Below are 17,002 nucleotides of genomic sequence, written 5' to 3'. Positions count from 1 at the left end.
TTCAGAAACTGAGAGCAAATCGTACTTGTACTGTTTCCCAGCTATGGAGACATTAACCCGTGGACTCAGATCCCTTTACTCAGTGCACATAGCCCTGGGCTCATCCTGCAAAGACCTGAACCCCCGACCCTTTGGCTTGCAGGACGATCCCCAGCCAACTGAGCCACGCCAGTCAGGGGTAGGTTGACAAAGTTTGACGATATGTTATACAAGTCAAACTTGAAAAGTCATATGTGTTCTGAGGGAAAAGCATCACATTCTTTGTGTACACATTTAGTTTTATTATTACAAAGCAATTTGTACACTTTCAACATTTGAAACTGACCATCACCTTTCCTTTTCAGTGAAACAGAAAGAAATTTAAAAATGAACAGGAACAAAATTACAATAGAGAAATGACAATTCCGAATAAGATCCTATAGGTTCTGCTGATTCTCCTATCAAGTGACAGGGCTCAAGTCATCATCAGGGAAGAATTTTATTTTAAAAGTGTCACCTTAAAATTGCAAGGATGTCCACTAAACATCACAATTAAACATACCAAAGGAGAAGCTGACCTATAACCCCTTTTATTTTTTAGTTTTTTTTTAAACAAGAGAAAGTAGACAGACCCATGTTGGTAAATGTTAACTGTCCATATTCACCTAGAGACACAGTGTAATCTCTGAGCCCCATATACAGAAAAAGGAAGGAAAAAGCTAGAATTCTATGCACAGCTACGCAGGGGCCTAGCGCCCTCCAGCCTCCAGCAGAGCTAAGGAAGCGAAGGTTTTTCTTTTTTTTTCCACCAAGCACGTGCGCTGATTCTATTAGGTTTTTGTTGAGACAGGAAGGGATAAAAATGAATTTGGAACAGAAAGGAGCAGGGATTCCTGTCCCACTGTATTCTTCTCAAGGTACATCCCTCCCCCCAAAATGAGGCGAGAACCGTGGTGTAAAGGAGAGAAAAGAGACCTCAAACACAGGGAGACTGAGCACAAGATGCGGGGGGGGGGGAAGACTCCAACTTGCTCCCAGGAACGGGAGAAAATTAAAAAAGAACATTGGAATCCATCAGTGTTCCATCAGCCATCCTCTCCTTCATCTTCTTCTCCTCCCTCCTCCTCATCACCATCTTCATCTTCTTCACATTTATCCTCATTCCCGTCTTCATCGATACCTTCCAACCCTTCTTCTTCATCATCATCGCCGTCATCTTTTTCTCCTTCCCCTTATTCATCATCCATATCAGGGACCAAGTAGTGGTCACTGTAATGGATTTGGCCAAAGGTCATCTTTGAGGACTTCTAACTCACCGGCACCTGCTTCAGAATGGTCAGTAAACCAGGTGAAAAAGCTGTGTGTTTCCTCACGCTGCCTGGCTTTAGTCTGCATTCGACATGAATGTTCTGGCGAATCCTTCCCAGATCTCCACTTGATGTCAGTGTGCTCTGGAGAGAGATCACCACTCCTCACTCAGATGAAATTCTCCTGAGAGAACTTTATTTTCAAAGTAAGGATTTTCATGAAAATAAAAATCGATTCTGTAACCTGATTTACTCGCTTCAAACTTTGTCACTTGAACTGTCGTCAAATAATGCAGTGCTTCTTCCTCCTCTTTTCCAAACAGTGCAGGCACTGTGCATGGTTGGCAAATGTTAGCTCGAAACTGGGGGTTTTGGTGATCAATTCTGACCTCTTCTGAAAAAGGGAATGGTTCGCGGGGTTTGTTATATTCTGTTCTACTTTCAAAATCTCTTCCCTGGGATGTTCATTAAGTCTATTTCACTTTGTGTTTTGTCGATATGTTCAATTGCTTCTCACTGTCCCTTCTCTCCCTTGGGCGAGTCCTAAGGGGCCCGCCTGTTCTCTGGCTTGGCGCCAGGAGGCAGTCCCTTCTTTGATGCAGGTGGGAGTGGAGACTGGCGCTGGGGGCCCTGCTGGGGGCAAGCCCGAGAACGAGACGGCAGGGAAGTCACACGTCTGGGAGAGCCTCTGAGAAGTGCTGCTCGGGAAAATCAGGAGGAACGAAGACGCCAGCCAGGAACTGCTGCTAATGTTCAGTCGTGTGGGGGGCCAGGCTCCAGTTCTCCTCCATTTCAATTCACTTCTTCTTCCACCCTGTGGACAGAGGGTTCACCGTCACCGTCCTGCCTGAAAAGGTCCTTCAAATATGCCATAACGTTTGGGCTTTTCACTTCTCTGCACTGGCGCCTTCTTTTTTTCAAAGAGTTCTGCGTTTTATCCCTTTGAATCTTTTTCCTCTTAATTATCTGCTGCTGAGACATTTGGTAATGGATGGGGACACTTCTGGCTGCCACAACAGGACGGGGGTGCTGCTGGCATCCAATGGGTGGCGGTCAGGGATGCTGCCCCGCTCCCCACAGTACCCAGGACAGCCTCTCAGCGGAGAATGTTCCAGGCCAGGCTATCAGGAGCGCTGAGCTGGGGAAACCCTGCTTTAGAATTACTTAAAGGTGATACTGCCAGCATGTGGGATACAACCGCCTGTGTGTTCATACCCTATTTCAAAATCGTCACACAGGACGCTGCCAAGGGTGGTTATTCTGGGGCCGAGAACTGGTGGCCACGGTGGCAGAAGGAAGCTGTCGTAGACGTGGAAACACATCACATAGTAAAAACTAGTTTTCAAGCCCCTTGCATTAGTGCCGCCATTGTCACTGGATTCTCCCCGCGGCCTGGGAAGGCGGGGCAAGCGTCCTGGGGCCTGTTTTGCAGGCGGCCGTGACCTGACAGCAGTTGCCCGCTCTGCTGGCGGGGCTGCCCTGTGCTCAGGCAGGGTCCTCCTCCGGGTGTCCGGGCTTGTCACCTGGTGCCACCCCAGCTCCCTGGGGCCCTCCGCAGCACTCGCCAGGTTACGTCCAAATCGTTCGCTCACACGCACGCCCAAGCTCCTGAAGGAGAGCGGGGAGCTGGGTTTACCCGGCTTGGAAAGCCCAGGGACCAGCGCTGTCTCCGAGACACAATGGTCCATCAGAACCAAAATTGTCTCCAGATGTTCTCAACCACAGTTACCACCTTTTACGCCACACCCATCGTGAGGTAGAACAGGAGCGGATTAGAGCATTGACGGGGGGGAGAGGGGGGGCTCTACTGCCAAGGCTCTGCCAGCTTCCGTTCTCCCTCCCGTGACGTGGGGAGCCGGAGCCGTCGTCGTGAAAGAATAGGCCACGCCTTGCAGAGCCGCCGCGGAGCCTGAGACACAAGGCACATGTGGACCCCCAAACGTGCTCATCCAAATATCCTCCCATGTGACTGAAGTTAATCAAGACTCTGCAATCGAACACACACACACACACACACACACACACAAGTGTATACAAAGCCCCACGTGGGCCATATTTGCAGGCCCGTCAGCCACGTGAGCTCACTCTGTGGAGACCTGCAGGCCGTTCAGCCCTGGCTGCTTGGGGACGACTGTGTCCCTTGCCCAGCGATGCAGAGCCATCAGACAAGAACAGCCTGTTTTCCTTTTAAAATGGGACGTTTTGGCTTACTGTGAATTTTTCCACCAAATTTGATTTTTATAAATATTATCTTAATTGCTGATTTTTCTCCCCTTTGGTGCCCGCATAAATTTTGCAGCCAAGGCGAGCACCTTCCTTACCTACTGCAAATTATCCCTTTGAATCTCCTCCTGCATATCTGGTACGTTATTCTGTAAATGGTGGGTCTGCTAAACCTGGAGGCGAGACCCTTTTCTCCTGCCCTTCTGTCCTGAGCTCCTGCGCATCCGGGCACACTCTCCAAACGAATGAATGAATGAATGAATGACCCCACACCCGCCTTGGTGCTACCTACACGGCCAGTGCCATCAAAGACCTGAGGCACAAGTGAATGATGCGGCCCCTGAGCACTGGAATATACAACCTAGCCTCCCCCCGGCGTTCTGAGCTGTGCTCAGGGGCCGTGGTGGCCATTTGAAAGCTGCAAATGCGACCATCTTATCTTGATGTCTCTCCAAAGGGATGGCCTTGGGCGAGGTGACAAATGACAGCTTTGAAAGCCCTTGCAGGTGTTGTCATGGGAAGACAGCCGGGAGAGCGCTAAGGGCCCAGAGAGCGCAGCTTGCTTGCCCTAGGGAGCCCCTCACCGATCTCCTCTCCGACAGTCAGCGCTGTGTAATTGCCAGTGCCTCCTTTTTCCCCTTGGGCGCCAGGAAACTCAGGTTGCCCTAAGGCGGTTCGGTAGACCTGTCTCCTCACACTGAGTGTGCTGGTCCAGGTTCAACAACCCGGCTCTCCGAGGGCGGGGAGCCGGGAGCCGTGGTTGGTAGCACTGGCAGGATCCCATGGTGTAAATTCTCCCGACGGCTGGCTTCAGGCTCCTGGGCGTGGAGTTGGACGGTGATGCAGCATCTCGCCCGGGCCCAGGCAGCGGAAGCTGCGCGACTCCCTGCACAGGAGCACCTTCTCTGCCCTGGCCTTTGAGAAAAGCTGATACTTGTCCAGGTGTTTTGGATTGGAACGCTGAGTTTTGTCAAATTGCTCTGCTTCCCTGTGAGAGCATAAGTTTCTATTTATATTTAAATTCATTCAAATTAGTCAAATGTAAAATCCAGTTCCTCAGTCCCATTAGCCACCTGCCAAGCACTCGATAGGCACACGTGGCTGGCAGCCACCAGTACTCAGAGCAGATACACCACAGTCCCGTCATCGCAGATAGTTTTGTTGAATGGTGCTGTAAAGCGTTTCTTTTCAATTCATTGCCAATTTATTAAATAAAACAGGTTGGGTTTATTACTCAGGGGATTCTGCCTGTAATTTCAGGGAAGGAAAAGCCATCTGGCCAGGGTGTCTGCTGGTGGGAAGGGCGGACCCCAGAAGGCTCCAGCCACAGGGCCCAGGCGAGATGCTCCCAACGCCACAAAATGTAGGGAGCATCTGACCTTCTCCTTCAAAACAAAATTCGAAACACCGCATAAGAGCACACACCTATTGGAATAGAAGAGCAGGTCTTCAAAGAAGAGCGCTTCTGTGCACGGCTGAATAGTGGCCCCTGCAAAGAGGCTCATACCTGAACTCCCGGGACCTGTACATGTGTTACCTCACAGGGCAAAAGCGACTCTGCAGCTCTGGTTAGGGTGTGGCTCCTGAGACAGGGAGGTGGTCCCGGGTGACGTCATGACAAGGCTCCTTACAGGAGGGAGGCACGAGGGTCAGAGTCAAAGCATTTCCCTTTGAAGATTTTTTCACCCAGGGAACAAAGTGGCTCGGGGCGAGGTTGGGTGAATAGGGAGAGTGGGCATGGGGGTCGTGCGCTTTTGGTCAAAAACTGCTGAACACTCAGCGCGGTGCAGACAGGTGCACTTGTAGATCAGCCATCATGAGATGGGCAGACGTGTTGAAAGAGCCTTCCAAAGAATTCACTGCAGCTGAACGCAGCCTCTCACAACAACGCCAGTTGGCGCACTGATACAGATGGGTTCCCGGAACACTCACTTAGTGGGGGAAGCTTGTACTACAAGGGGCCTGCCCTCCAGAAGACAAATCTGGTTTTTCTTGGGTCCCCCCCCAATATGTACATATGTATGTATGTATATTTGCATGTATGTATCAATCACCAATTTCTGAACCCTAATCAGGCACAATGTGCCTGCTTTGCATGGAACATTCACAAAAACTGATTGTATCATAGGCCACAAAGGAAACCTCAGTAGCTTCCAAAGAATAAAAATAACACAAACAGGATATTCTGACAATTTTGCAATGAAAGGAGAAATTTAAAAAAAAATATTTGTAAAGACGTTTACATCAGGAAAATTTTTTAAAGGCATGTTAATAAACACTTCTTGGATCAAAGGGGAAATACAAAGTGAGATTATAGAATTTCTTAGGAATAATGATAATGAAAACTCGACATATTAGTTGACAGACAAAAGTTTATAGCGGGTTAGTCCCTAACCACCCTCCTCCCAGTCCGTGGGCTGCCTGAGCTCCGCCCCCTATCTCCCCACTCCTCGGCCCATGGAAAAATTGTCTTCCACGAAACCAACCCTGGTGCCAAAAACGTTGGGGACCACTGGTTTACAGCACTAAATTGGTTTAAAGTAAAAATAAACACACCCAACTCAAACAGCTATAAAAAGACAACTAAGACACACACAAAAAAACAGGAAAAGAAGAATTAATAAAAATAAAACAGTATTTCATGAGTTATAAAACAAGCAATAGGAGAACTAACAAAACCAAAAGCTGGTTCTCTTTCAAAAGGAAAAGCTTTAAAAATAACCCAATAACTAGCCTAATCAAGGCAAAACAAAGGAGAAAACACAAGTACGAAAAGCTGGAAATGACAAGGGGAAAAGACCCATCAGAATGAAGGAAATTACAAAACATTCCTCTGTTCAGCTCTCTACAAACAAACTGGGAAACATAGATGAAATAAGTCATTTTTAAGAAAAATAGAACTTATCAAAATTGGCCTCAAGAGACAAGTCTAAAAAGCTCAATTTCCATAGAGGAAAGAGAGAGAATGGTTTAAGAAGCCCCCCGTGAGAAAAGCACGGAGCACACCCAGATGTTTTCACAGCAGAACTCTCCCAAACTTCTCCTGTCTGAGCCAAGAAAAAGAAGAAAAATGGGCACGTTGGCTTAGTGCGGTATAACGTTGATCCTCACTCTGGCCGATAGTGCACTGAAAATAATTACAGCGTATCAATGCAAAAATCATAAACAAATCACTAGCAAACCAACTCCAAAGCACATTCGTATCTGTGTATCATGACCAAAGGAGTTTATTTTACAAAAGCAAGGATGGTTCTCCGTTACAAAATCCATTGATATAATCAATCATGTTTTTAGAGTTAAGGACGAAGATCCTATGAGCATCTGATAGAGAAAAGGAATTTGAAAAAATCCAACATGCACTCATGTTAGAAACACATCGTTATGTCGATAAAAACAGAAAATAAGAGAGGCAAAAACCTGTTAAGAAATATCCAAAATATATGAGTAAAACTGTAAAGCATTCCTGACGCATACAAAATGAGTCTTGAACAAATGGAAATGCATTCTCGGGTAAAAGGATTCAACATCATAGGATGCTAGTTCTCCCTAATTTTTACATTTATTGCAATTTTTGGTAACAATGTCATCATTCCCTACCTCTGAAGCTAGACAAGTTGATTATGAAATCCCTCTCAAGGAACAAATAAGCAAGAATCACCAAGAAAACCCCAAAAAAGAAAGGAAGGAGGACCAGCCTTAACAGGTGTTAAAATGTGCGGGTAAACATTTCTCATTAAAGCAGCGTCGCTCAAAGAAAAGCGCACTGAGATCTCATTGCTCACCTCTGCACATGGCAAAGCCTCACTAGGGTGACAACATTCTACCGGTGACATTGTGGGGAAACTGTCGCATGCATTGCTGGTGACACTGCAAAGTGGTCTATCCCTAGGAGGGGAAGGTGACAGTACCTGGCTGAATGCCACATACATTTCCCCTTTGGCCATGGGAACGCACGACAAGGGATCCCCCAGAAACCCTGGTGAAAGTATGAAGAGATATCTGCACAGGCTTTGCATTGCTGAATTCTTTTTAAGAGCAGAAAACCAGAGACACCGGGAGATGGCGGAGAGAGGATGGAATAAATTGTCGCCTCCACTAGCACAGAGTGCAAAGGCGCAGAGAAATGGAGACTGTACGTGCTGCGCTGGGGTTGTAGGAGCGGGGCAATGGAATTTTCCCGAGGGATAGGCGTGGATTTGGGGGAGCCATCGGGCAGATGGTAGTGGGTTGGATGATGAGCATCCAAAATGATGTCCATCTGGAATGTGTGACCATGACCTTTTATGGAAAAGTGTCTTTGCAGAGGTCATTGAAGATCTGGACATGGGATCATCTTGGATTAACTGGTGGCCCTGGACCCAATGACCCGTGTTTTCCTAACAGCCAGAAGAGGAAAAGGGGGAGACAACGAGGAGAGGATGGCGTGAAGACAGGGGCAACGGTTGAGTGATGACCCCACAAGCCAGGGATTTCTAAGGACAGGGTTGGGGGGCAGCCCCCACGGCTAGAAGAGGCAGGAAGGAGCGTCACCCAGAGCCTTCGGGGGAGCCCGGCCCTGCCAATGTCTTAATGTCAGGCTTCCGGCCTTTAGGACTGTTGAGAATAAACTTCTGTTGTTTTAAGCCACTAAGTTTGTGGTAAATTATCACAGCGGCCAATACAGATATTGGTGGGTTCTGGAGATATATCTGTAAGCGACAAAAGCCAGGTGGAGAAAAGTATATTTGGTGTCTACTATTTATTGGAGGGGAGCAGATACACAGATGTGTACATATTCATGTATGTATGTTCACCTGTATATGTGCGTCCATCTTTGTGTACATGCTTGTATATGTGCCTATATACTTATATATCTGCTTATGTTAAAACATAATGCAAGGAAAAACATAATTTCTTAAGTGCTCATGTAGGGTAAGGAGAGGGAGGAACAGGGTCCCAGGGCAAGAATCGACACTTGGCCCCTTGGATACACTTTGTTTGGTAGGTTTGTCTTTGCAACCATGTCAATATTTTACATAATTATAAGATTTAAAATCCAAAATAAAGTGACATACATGTGTCTGATAGCTGAACCACACAGAAAATAAATATTCCAAGTTACTTTAAACACAGTAAATCTGATGACATATTCCTAGTGAGATATGCCTTAAGGTCTAAAATAACTGCAAGAGAAATGTCAGTTTTCAGTAACTATGTGTAACTATGTTGGTACTGTGGTTCTGACACAATTGCGTATCTGTGTGATATGGGGTAAAGCAAAGGAGTAATTATATGAGATTCTCTGTCATCTTTTTTTTTCAATCCTACTTTGAAAAAAAAATATTGTCTACCTACTGACAAGGCCTAAAAACAATGACCAATTCAGTGGCAATAAGCGCCGCCCCCGCCCCCAAACAACGAAGTGTCGCTAGGGGTGATCATTTCCAGGTCAGAATCATGTGCTCATGCAGGGTAGCAAGAAAGCCATCTGAGAGTTCTGGGTACATAACCTAAGAGGCCATGAGCCAACCAGGAGAGGTTCCCCAGCCAAAGACAGGGAGGGGAATTTGAGCACCGTCAAGGACAACAACTCCAAAGGATTGAAGAGCACCAAACACCTTTAAATCCATGTGTTAATGATACTTTTAAAAAAAATCCCCCAAAGCAGAAACAAATTGGTCACGACTGTACAATGCTAGGGAAACAATCCATTGTTTTTGAAACAGGTCAATAAAGACCAGAATCAAGCATTTATCTTGTTTCTCCCTTATAAACTATCACTGGGTAACCAAATAGATGAGGAAGTTTCTCTTTACAAATGTTTTTCAAAGTAAATAATAGTAAGTTTTGAAAAAAGTGATAGAATTAGAACTATCATCATTTTGCAACCCTTAATGAATTCATGGATGAAGGTATCGATCAATGTCACGAACATTACAAAAAGAGACTTTATAAGCCACCTGACACATGAATATATGAATGTCTCACCACCCATTTCTCCTAAAAGAATGGGAAAACATGAGCTGGAAAACAGATCAAGCTTCCAATTTCAACAGCTTTTTTTCAGTATTTATTTATAGGGAGTAAGGCTCAGAGGAGCAGGAATATATAATCAGCAAAGTCCAGCATGTGGGGGACTAAGACGACATGCGCCCTCCTTTCTTCAACAAGTGACACGGGGTGTGGGGGGAGGGGCATTTATCCTGTAGATTAAAAATAGATACAACTACACTAGGACACCATTTTGCACCTACTAGCATGGCTACGATCAAATGGCGTTACAAGTGTTAGCCAAAATGTGGAGATGCTGGAACCCTCAATACGCTGCTGATGGGAACGTAAAATGGTGCAGCTGCTTTGGAAAACAGTCTGGCAGTGCCTCACACAGCTCAACATAGAGTTATCATATGACCCAGCAATTCCACTTTTAGAGACTTCAAGGGAAAGGAAAACATCTGTCCACACCAAAACTTGAACACGAACGATCACAGCAGCATTATTCCTAATAGCTAAAAATAGCCATCTGGTAGATGGATAAACAAAATGTGGCCCATCCATACAATGCAATATTATTCAGCAATAAAAATGAATGAAGTTCTGACATGCTGCAACATGGATGAACCCGGAAAGCATGATGCTGAGTGAAAGAGGCCAGACACACAAGGCCACATGTTGCAGGATTCAATTGATAGGAAATGCCCTGAACACGCAAATCCAGAGGCAGAAAGCAGATGAGGAGTCACTGGGGGCCGGGGGGAGGGGAGAATTGGGCATGACTGGTCATGGGCACAAGGTTTTGGGGGGAGGATGGTGACAAAGTTTTAAAATGGATCGTAGTGATATTTGCACAGCTCTGAATATACTAAAAACTGCTGAATTGTATGCTTTAAAAGGGTGAAATGGATGATAGATGAATTCCATGTCAGGAAAGCTGTCACTCAAAACACCACACCTGTGGTTGCCAGAGGCGGGAGGCATGGGGTGGGAGAGATGGGTGAGGGTCTAAAAACTACATAAAGATTTTAAAATCCCAATACATGGACCATATTTGGGATTCCGTTGTGTTTAAAAAAGAATGACCTATGAGATGACCGGAAAAGTGACCCGCGGACAGCGAATGGCATCGAGTCAGTGAGGGTTCAGATGTGATAAGGACGGGGGAGGCAGGTGGAGGTGTAGACAAAACAACATCAGCCACGACTAATCTGTGTTGAAGCGGGGGCAGCTGCATGCACGTCCATTTTACGATTTTTGTACCTCTATTTTTATGTTGAAAAAATGATATACATTTTTATATATTTGTCTCTGTCATTAAATTTTTATTGAAAAGAATCACACATTTCCATTTTGTTCTTAAGGCAGATTAGTTTAATTTTATAGAAGAAATAGTTTCAAGCGATACAAATGACACAATTAGAACAGAGATGACTACTGATTAGAACTTATTCCCACAACAGAAGGTTACTGATTACAGCGGTGACAATTCAATGATCAGATGAAGTGAAGATCACATTCCCTTTTCCCCATCTCTGGACTACAGCTGCTGACAACCATGGCAGAGTGCTCTTTATCACAAGGCATAACACAGGCGAATTTAAACAGAAGATGAAACTACCCCTTAAGACGACAGAGCTTCACTTTCTGTCGTGCGGGTGTTCGGGTGGGGCGTGGGGTGGCAGTCTTAACTACTAGAAAGCTGCAAAATCAGGTCACGAGTGAGAAGCCACTCAGGTGCTCGAGTCCTCCTGCCTGACCGCCCCAGCTGTCACTGGCTACGTGCCCTTTCGGGCCAGGACAGCAGCGGATGGGGAGGGCCACCACGAGCGCACCTCGGACAGACAGCAAAGCAGGCCCGCGTTGGTGTCCGGGGTTCTTTCTCAAACCCGCGGGCGGGGAGGCACTCGGACCCTAAATCTGTACATGCCGGCCAGTGAGATTTATTGGAAACCCGTGCTGGAGAGCTTTATGCGCGGGCCTAGCAGGTTTTCCACACGTTGCCACTTAATAAGGATTGGCAGAAAAGTGGCTTCAGCCCACAGGTCCACTGAGAGCCAGCTTCATGTAGCAGCTGCTGAAAACAAGTGGCCAGGCCATGTGGCCAGGGGGCTCTCCCAAGGGAGGAGCTGTGTACCCAAGGCGTCAGTGACTTGCCTCCCCACCCCCGAGTCCGGTGGCGGACCGTCGTTGGTTCAAGTTTCCCAGCTGGGACGCAGAGATGGCCCGCTGCTGACCTTGCGCGCTCAGCAATGCCGCCTGCCACGGGCCGCGGGGCTTGGCGTGGCTCTATCTCTGTTGTGGGTAGGTACACAGAGAAATTAGCCCAAAAAAACAAAACAAAACAAAAACCAGCAAGACTCGAGGCAGAAATACATAGCAAGAGATGACAACTGTGAAAAGCATAGAGTTCTCAGTCTTACCACCACTGACAAAGTCCATTGCCCGTGACAGGTCGCGTGTCAATGAAATGCTTTTACAAAATTCACTTTTAATAAATGCAAAAAAGGTGGATTATACAAGGGGGACAATTACAGACTAATGAGAAGAGAGACATTGATTAAAAGGTGGCATTTCCAAGGGAGGGGCAGAGAAATCTAGGACGAGGGAGTTCTCTTTTCTATTTCATGTGACCACCTCGTTTCCTTCTCTGAGGCCTCAGAAAGGAGAGTGCATTCCATATATAATAAATATGCACGAGGCAAAATAGGTATATCATTTGGCATTTTAAAAGAATAATGGTATTTTTTAATTACATAAAACATTTTTTTTTCTCATGAACTACTTCTAAGATTTCTTAAGAAATATTGGGTACCTTCCAGTACCAGGGAGGACTGCGATTTAAATCAAATGAATCAAACACTCTCCTGTAAGTGACTCGCTGGGTAACTGCCGTTACCCGCATGCGCTTCCTTCCGCAGAAAAGCGCCTTCAGAGGTCATCGTGTCTATGGCGGAACTGCTGTCTGCATCAGCGGACTCACTGACTGATGCGAGGGCACGTTCCTAGGTCCCTTTCACTTTCCTTCATGACAGAGCAGTAGAACGGGAGCCCCAGCACCGCCTCCCTGGTCGGTGACGCTCGGATGGGGCGCACCGGGAGAGCGGCCGGCCGGGGCCGGTGCAGGGCAGAGTGGGCAGCCGCCGTGGACGGGCAGGCCCCAGCCAGGGCCCCGGGGGCTCTGCGGGGAGACTCGGGGGGAGCACAGAGCTGGCGTGCTGACTCAACACAGAAATGAGGGCTCTCAGTGCGCAGTCGCCGTGGGAGACCGAGCTCTGCGATGCCCGCGCGCACACGTGTGAACTACGACTGAGCCCCGAGGTGGGATCTTAACAGAACACAATGAGTGTGACAGTGGACAATGTACATGATAAAGGCACACATGAGAAGCTGGTACGAGTGACAAATTTAGGACAAAGTGTTTACATTTCCGTGTCAGAAACAAAACCGGCCCCAAAAGTTCCATTCTACTGCATGACAAATACTGAAGAACAAAATTTCAGTCTTAAAATACATCTTAAAGTCAGTATTTTCCTTCAAGGAAAAAAAAGTACTATAAATAAATTACAATACAGTGAATTTGCCTGAACTCACTTCGTTTCTGTCTTCCAGCCTTTAAGTCAAATAAAACAGCGTAAAAACTGTACACTCTTAACATGATAGTTGATCTTTTATAAAATAACTTGTCTTCAGAGATGTCAATTTCACAACAAGGAAAAACCAAGCCCTGTTGCCGTCACTATTATAAAATATATATGTATAGATATGTGTTTTTTTTTACAAAATGTGTATATTAATAGCTTTGCACAAATATTTTAAAGACAAATTTAGCTAGTCTAAGAACTTCATGAAAACAAAACAGGAAGATAAATACTTCATGTGTACAAAGCACTACATCAAACATCATCGGCGGGCAGAGGAGGTACGTTAATCCTTGGTCTTGTAAAAAATGCTATCTTCTCCCTGGAATTGGAAAGAATTACAGGTTAGAAGCTAATATAAATGCATTGAAAGCTGCCAGGAGGCTCGCAATATCAATGAACGCTTCTCTTACTCATAGAACAGATTGAATTTAAGTCCAAACAACACATCTGTTGGAATATAGAGTCTCTAAATTGTAATGGAAGTTATGAAGCCTCATGAAGGCAAGGGTTTGTCTCTAGTGCCCAGAACAGTGCCTGGTATACATTAGGCACTCAGTAAATATTTGCTTTATTAATAAATTAATGAATAAAAACTGTACAAATGAAGGCATTCTAAACCATAGTTGAAGGAAGGCAGGCTCTTTATGTTCTTTTATGATGGGGATGTGAAAATTCAAGGTGTAAAAAAATTAAGAGGAAAAGTCAGGCATGTATTATTCAGCCATAAAAAGGAATGACGTTCTAACACATGCTACAATGTAGACAAGCCTCAAAAACATTCTCCTAAGAAGCCGAGCACAAAAGACTACGTATTGTATGACTCCACCTATGTGAAATGTCCAGAATTGACAAAGCCAAAGAGACAGAAGCAGAGTGGTGGTTGCCGGGGGCGGGGGGAGGGGAGAACGGGGAGTGACTGCGTAATGGGTACTGGGTTTCCTTTCAGGGACACGGAAATGTTTTGGAACTAGACAGAGGTGATGGTTGAACGACATTGTGAATGTACCACATGTTGTGGAATTGTTCGCTTTATTTTATTTTGTATCTTATGTATTTTACTTTTAGAGAGAGAGAAAGGGAGGGAGAAAGAACGGGAAAGAAACATCGATGTGAGGGAGAAATATGGCATGTGCCCTGACCAGGGACCACACCCGCAGCCCAGGCATGTGCCCTGACCAGGAATCGAACCAACGACCTTTCACTTTGTGGGACAACTTCCGACCAACTGAGCCACACCAGTCAGGACTGGAATTGTTCATTTTAAATGATTCATTTTATGCGATGTGAATAGATATGGGGAAGCTCATCTATGCTATTCAGATTCGAAACGGTGGTCACTCTGGTGTGGGAAGAGGTGGTGGCATCTGTGATAATTCCCTGAACTGGTTCACAGCTACGATGTGCACACTTCCCAGTGTGGACATTATGCTGCAATCAGGAGGTAACCAAAAAGGCCAAGGTGCTACACAGATGTGTATATAAGCAAATCACTGTGTCGATTACAATAGGAACCACTGGGAAAGAAACAGCATTATAAAAGAGAATATTCCTGTAAATTATATCTATTAGATGAGCTACAACAGCCAACAAAGGTGGATCGTGTGGCAACGCACGCTATTTAACTGGAACAAAGCTAAATGCATCACTGAACCCACATTATTATGGCAAATAGCATGAAAAAAAGCATCTAGGAAAAAAAAGAGCAGAAGAAAACATGAAAATGCTAATAGCAGTGGGGATTCCTGTTTTGTGGGTTTTTTCAAGACTTATGAAAGTCTTTCTAATGGCAGGTATGACAGTAAAGAGCAGGAGAGCGAGGCCTGCGTCCTCCCCACCTGAACGTCTGCACTTGGATGGGCTCTTTGTGGTTCTGCCCACGCAGCTGGCAGACCCCTTTGGAGGCCTTCTTCAGCATCTTCTCAGCTGCCTGTTCCTGGTGGAAGTCAAGTTTGGTCTGTCTTGTCTGGAAGAACAACAGTGGATGAACGAGACGTTATACTACCACTGTTAAGGAGGAATGAATGAAACCACTCCCAACTCTGTGCACCCAGGGAATCTTCACAGCACCTACTCGGGGTCCCTGGGGTCATGCCTCACAGACAAGGGACACAAAACACCTCACCGCAAAGCGGGGAGCGGGGGTTCCGGCAGGGGAACCTCACTGCACCCCTACGTGGCAGCTGCAAGGCGTCCAGGTGTGCGTTGGTGCCACCCGAAGAGAGGGAGAAACCCAGCTCCTGAATGCGAGCGCTTGGGTCGCTTACATTAGTTTTACCATCTGAAATGCTTACTTGTGAGCCACTAGCACCAGTGCAAAGGGCGGTGCGACCAGGCCCCGGGCCTCGTACCTGCCTCTCTGCTTCCTTCAGCAGACTCCGGAATCGCTCATCGCGCAGCACCCAGTGTGGGAGGTCGGTCTGGCCTCGGAGCTGGGCGTCTTCTAAGCGCTGCCTCAGCTCGCGGAGGGTGCAGATCTCCTCGTTCAGCTGCCTCTGCCGAGTTCTCGACGCCTGGAGGTCCAGCTCCAGGTCCAGGGAGGTGCGGGCCATAAGTTCGGCCAGGGATGACCTGCAGGACTGCAGGGGACCACGGCCGTGAGCACACGTGCTAACCGGGCATGTGGGCGCCACGCGGCAGGCAAGCTCGGGCCTTCTAGAAGGTTCTCCCACAATTAAAGAACACAGGTGAAGCAGTTTTCTGAAAGATTACCTTTTTTAAGATTTCTAAAAATAACTCCCAGGGGAAGTCTAGGTTCCATATTAGCTTACGTGGTACACACCTGCTTATAGCGAAGGGTTCGTCTTTCCAAAGTGTTTCGGACAAAGGGGGACTTCCGGGGCAGCGTTGAACTGTCGCTGTCACTACGATAGAGCTGCACCAAAAAGAACGAGGTTCACAAACGCTTTCTTGGAAAACTCAAGATTCCCTCTCTCTCTGTACTCTGAATTAGATTATTTTCTTTCTCCTCATAGGCACTCAAATGTACTTGTGAATTGCAGTGCTTTAACCGAGATTCCTGGTTTCAGTAACAAGACTTTTCAGTAAAACAAAAGACAAAGAAAAACAAACCCAATAAGCATACCAAGCCCCCTCTCTCCCCGCAACAACCCGCCCTCCTTCATGTCCACCAACCAGACCATGGGAACTTTCTGGGCTAACTGAGTCCACAGAATTTCTGTCCTATCAATAGCCACTGCGGCTGGATATGATGTGCGACGCTCATGAAAGCCAGCCCTGTCCTCAGCGCTTGGCACTTTTCATCATTGTCATCTGCTGTATTTCTGGTTTTGCCAAGGGCTGGAAAGAAAGTACTTTCCAAAACACAGCCTCGCCCCTGCAGTAGGCCCTCACACCCGCTCTGCCAGTCACGGGGAGAGGTCCGCCTTGAAAAAGAAAAATAAATAATGCCTTCTTTATGGGAGCCAAGACATTATGTATTTCATTTGGTGGCGGGTTCTCGCTTCAGGATCAATGTGGATCTGTGTGAAAGCCAAAGTCCTGGCCTTCGTGGCCCAAAACACTCAGGCAGCGCCGTGGCATGGCGGCTGCCATGCCTCCCGATGACAAATATATATGAGAACAAAGCGGCCTCTGACAGCGCCGTGAGTAAACGCGTGCTTTTAGGCAGGGCGCAGAACCCAGACAGGCGCTGGAAGCCTTCCTCCGGGGGAGCAACGGCTTTCCTCCTCCACCACCTCGCTTTCGCAACGAGCAGGCTTGAATCTGCTCCACAGTGTTGGGCAAGAGTCTTAGGAAGGGACAGGAGGGTGGCCTTCAATCTAGCGCCTCCAGCCGCCTGACTCAGCACTGGCCCCACAGGGCGGAATCCTTCCCCCGCCCCGCCCCGCCCCGCCCCGCTTTAGTAAGTTCCGCCAC

The 17,002-nt window shown here is 46.9% G+C and overlaps 1 protein-coding gene and 1 pseudogene across 1 annotated transcript in view; both read right to left on the bottom strand.

Moving 5' to 3' along the window:
• Nucleotides 1-1,064: 1,064 nt before the first annotated feature.
• Nucleotides 1,065-5,014, bottom strand: LOC129076838 (protein SET-like; annotated as a pseudogene).
• Nucleotides 5,015-10,851: 5,837 nt separating this feature from the next.
• WWC3 (WWC family member 3) overlaps nucleotides 10,852-17,002 on the bottom strand; it is a 100,593-nt gene continuing 94,442 nt past the window's right edge. Inside the window, exons 20-23 of the mRNA XM_054581043.1 lie at nucleotides 15,906-15,998; nucleotides 15,475-15,702; nucleotides 14,962-15,089; nucleotides 10,852-13,445 (exon numbers count right to left, since the gene is read on the bottom strand). Coding sequence (XP_054437018.1) covers nucleotides 13,379-13,445; nucleotides 14,962-15,089; nucleotides 15,475-15,702; nucleotides 15,906-15,998 — 516 coding nt within the window. The 3' untranslated portion in view covers nucleotides 10,852-13,378. The remainder of the gene's footprint in view (nucleotides 13,446-14,961; nucleotides 15,090-15,474; nucleotides 15,703-15,905; nucleotides 15,999-17,002) is intronic.

This window comes from Pteronotus mesoamericanus, unplaced genomic scaffold (genome assembly GCF_021234165.1).
Source record: "Pteronotus mesoamericanus isolate MK-2021 breed Mesoamerican mustached bat unplaced genomic scaffold, CSHL_Meso_final contig_65, whole genome shotgun sequence".
Classification (NCBI taxonomy): Eukaryota; Metazoa; Chordata; class Mammalia; order Chiroptera; family Mormoopidae; genus Pteronotus; species Pteronotus mesoamericanus.
This window is presented reverse-complemented; position numbering and strand designations above follow the sequence as displayed.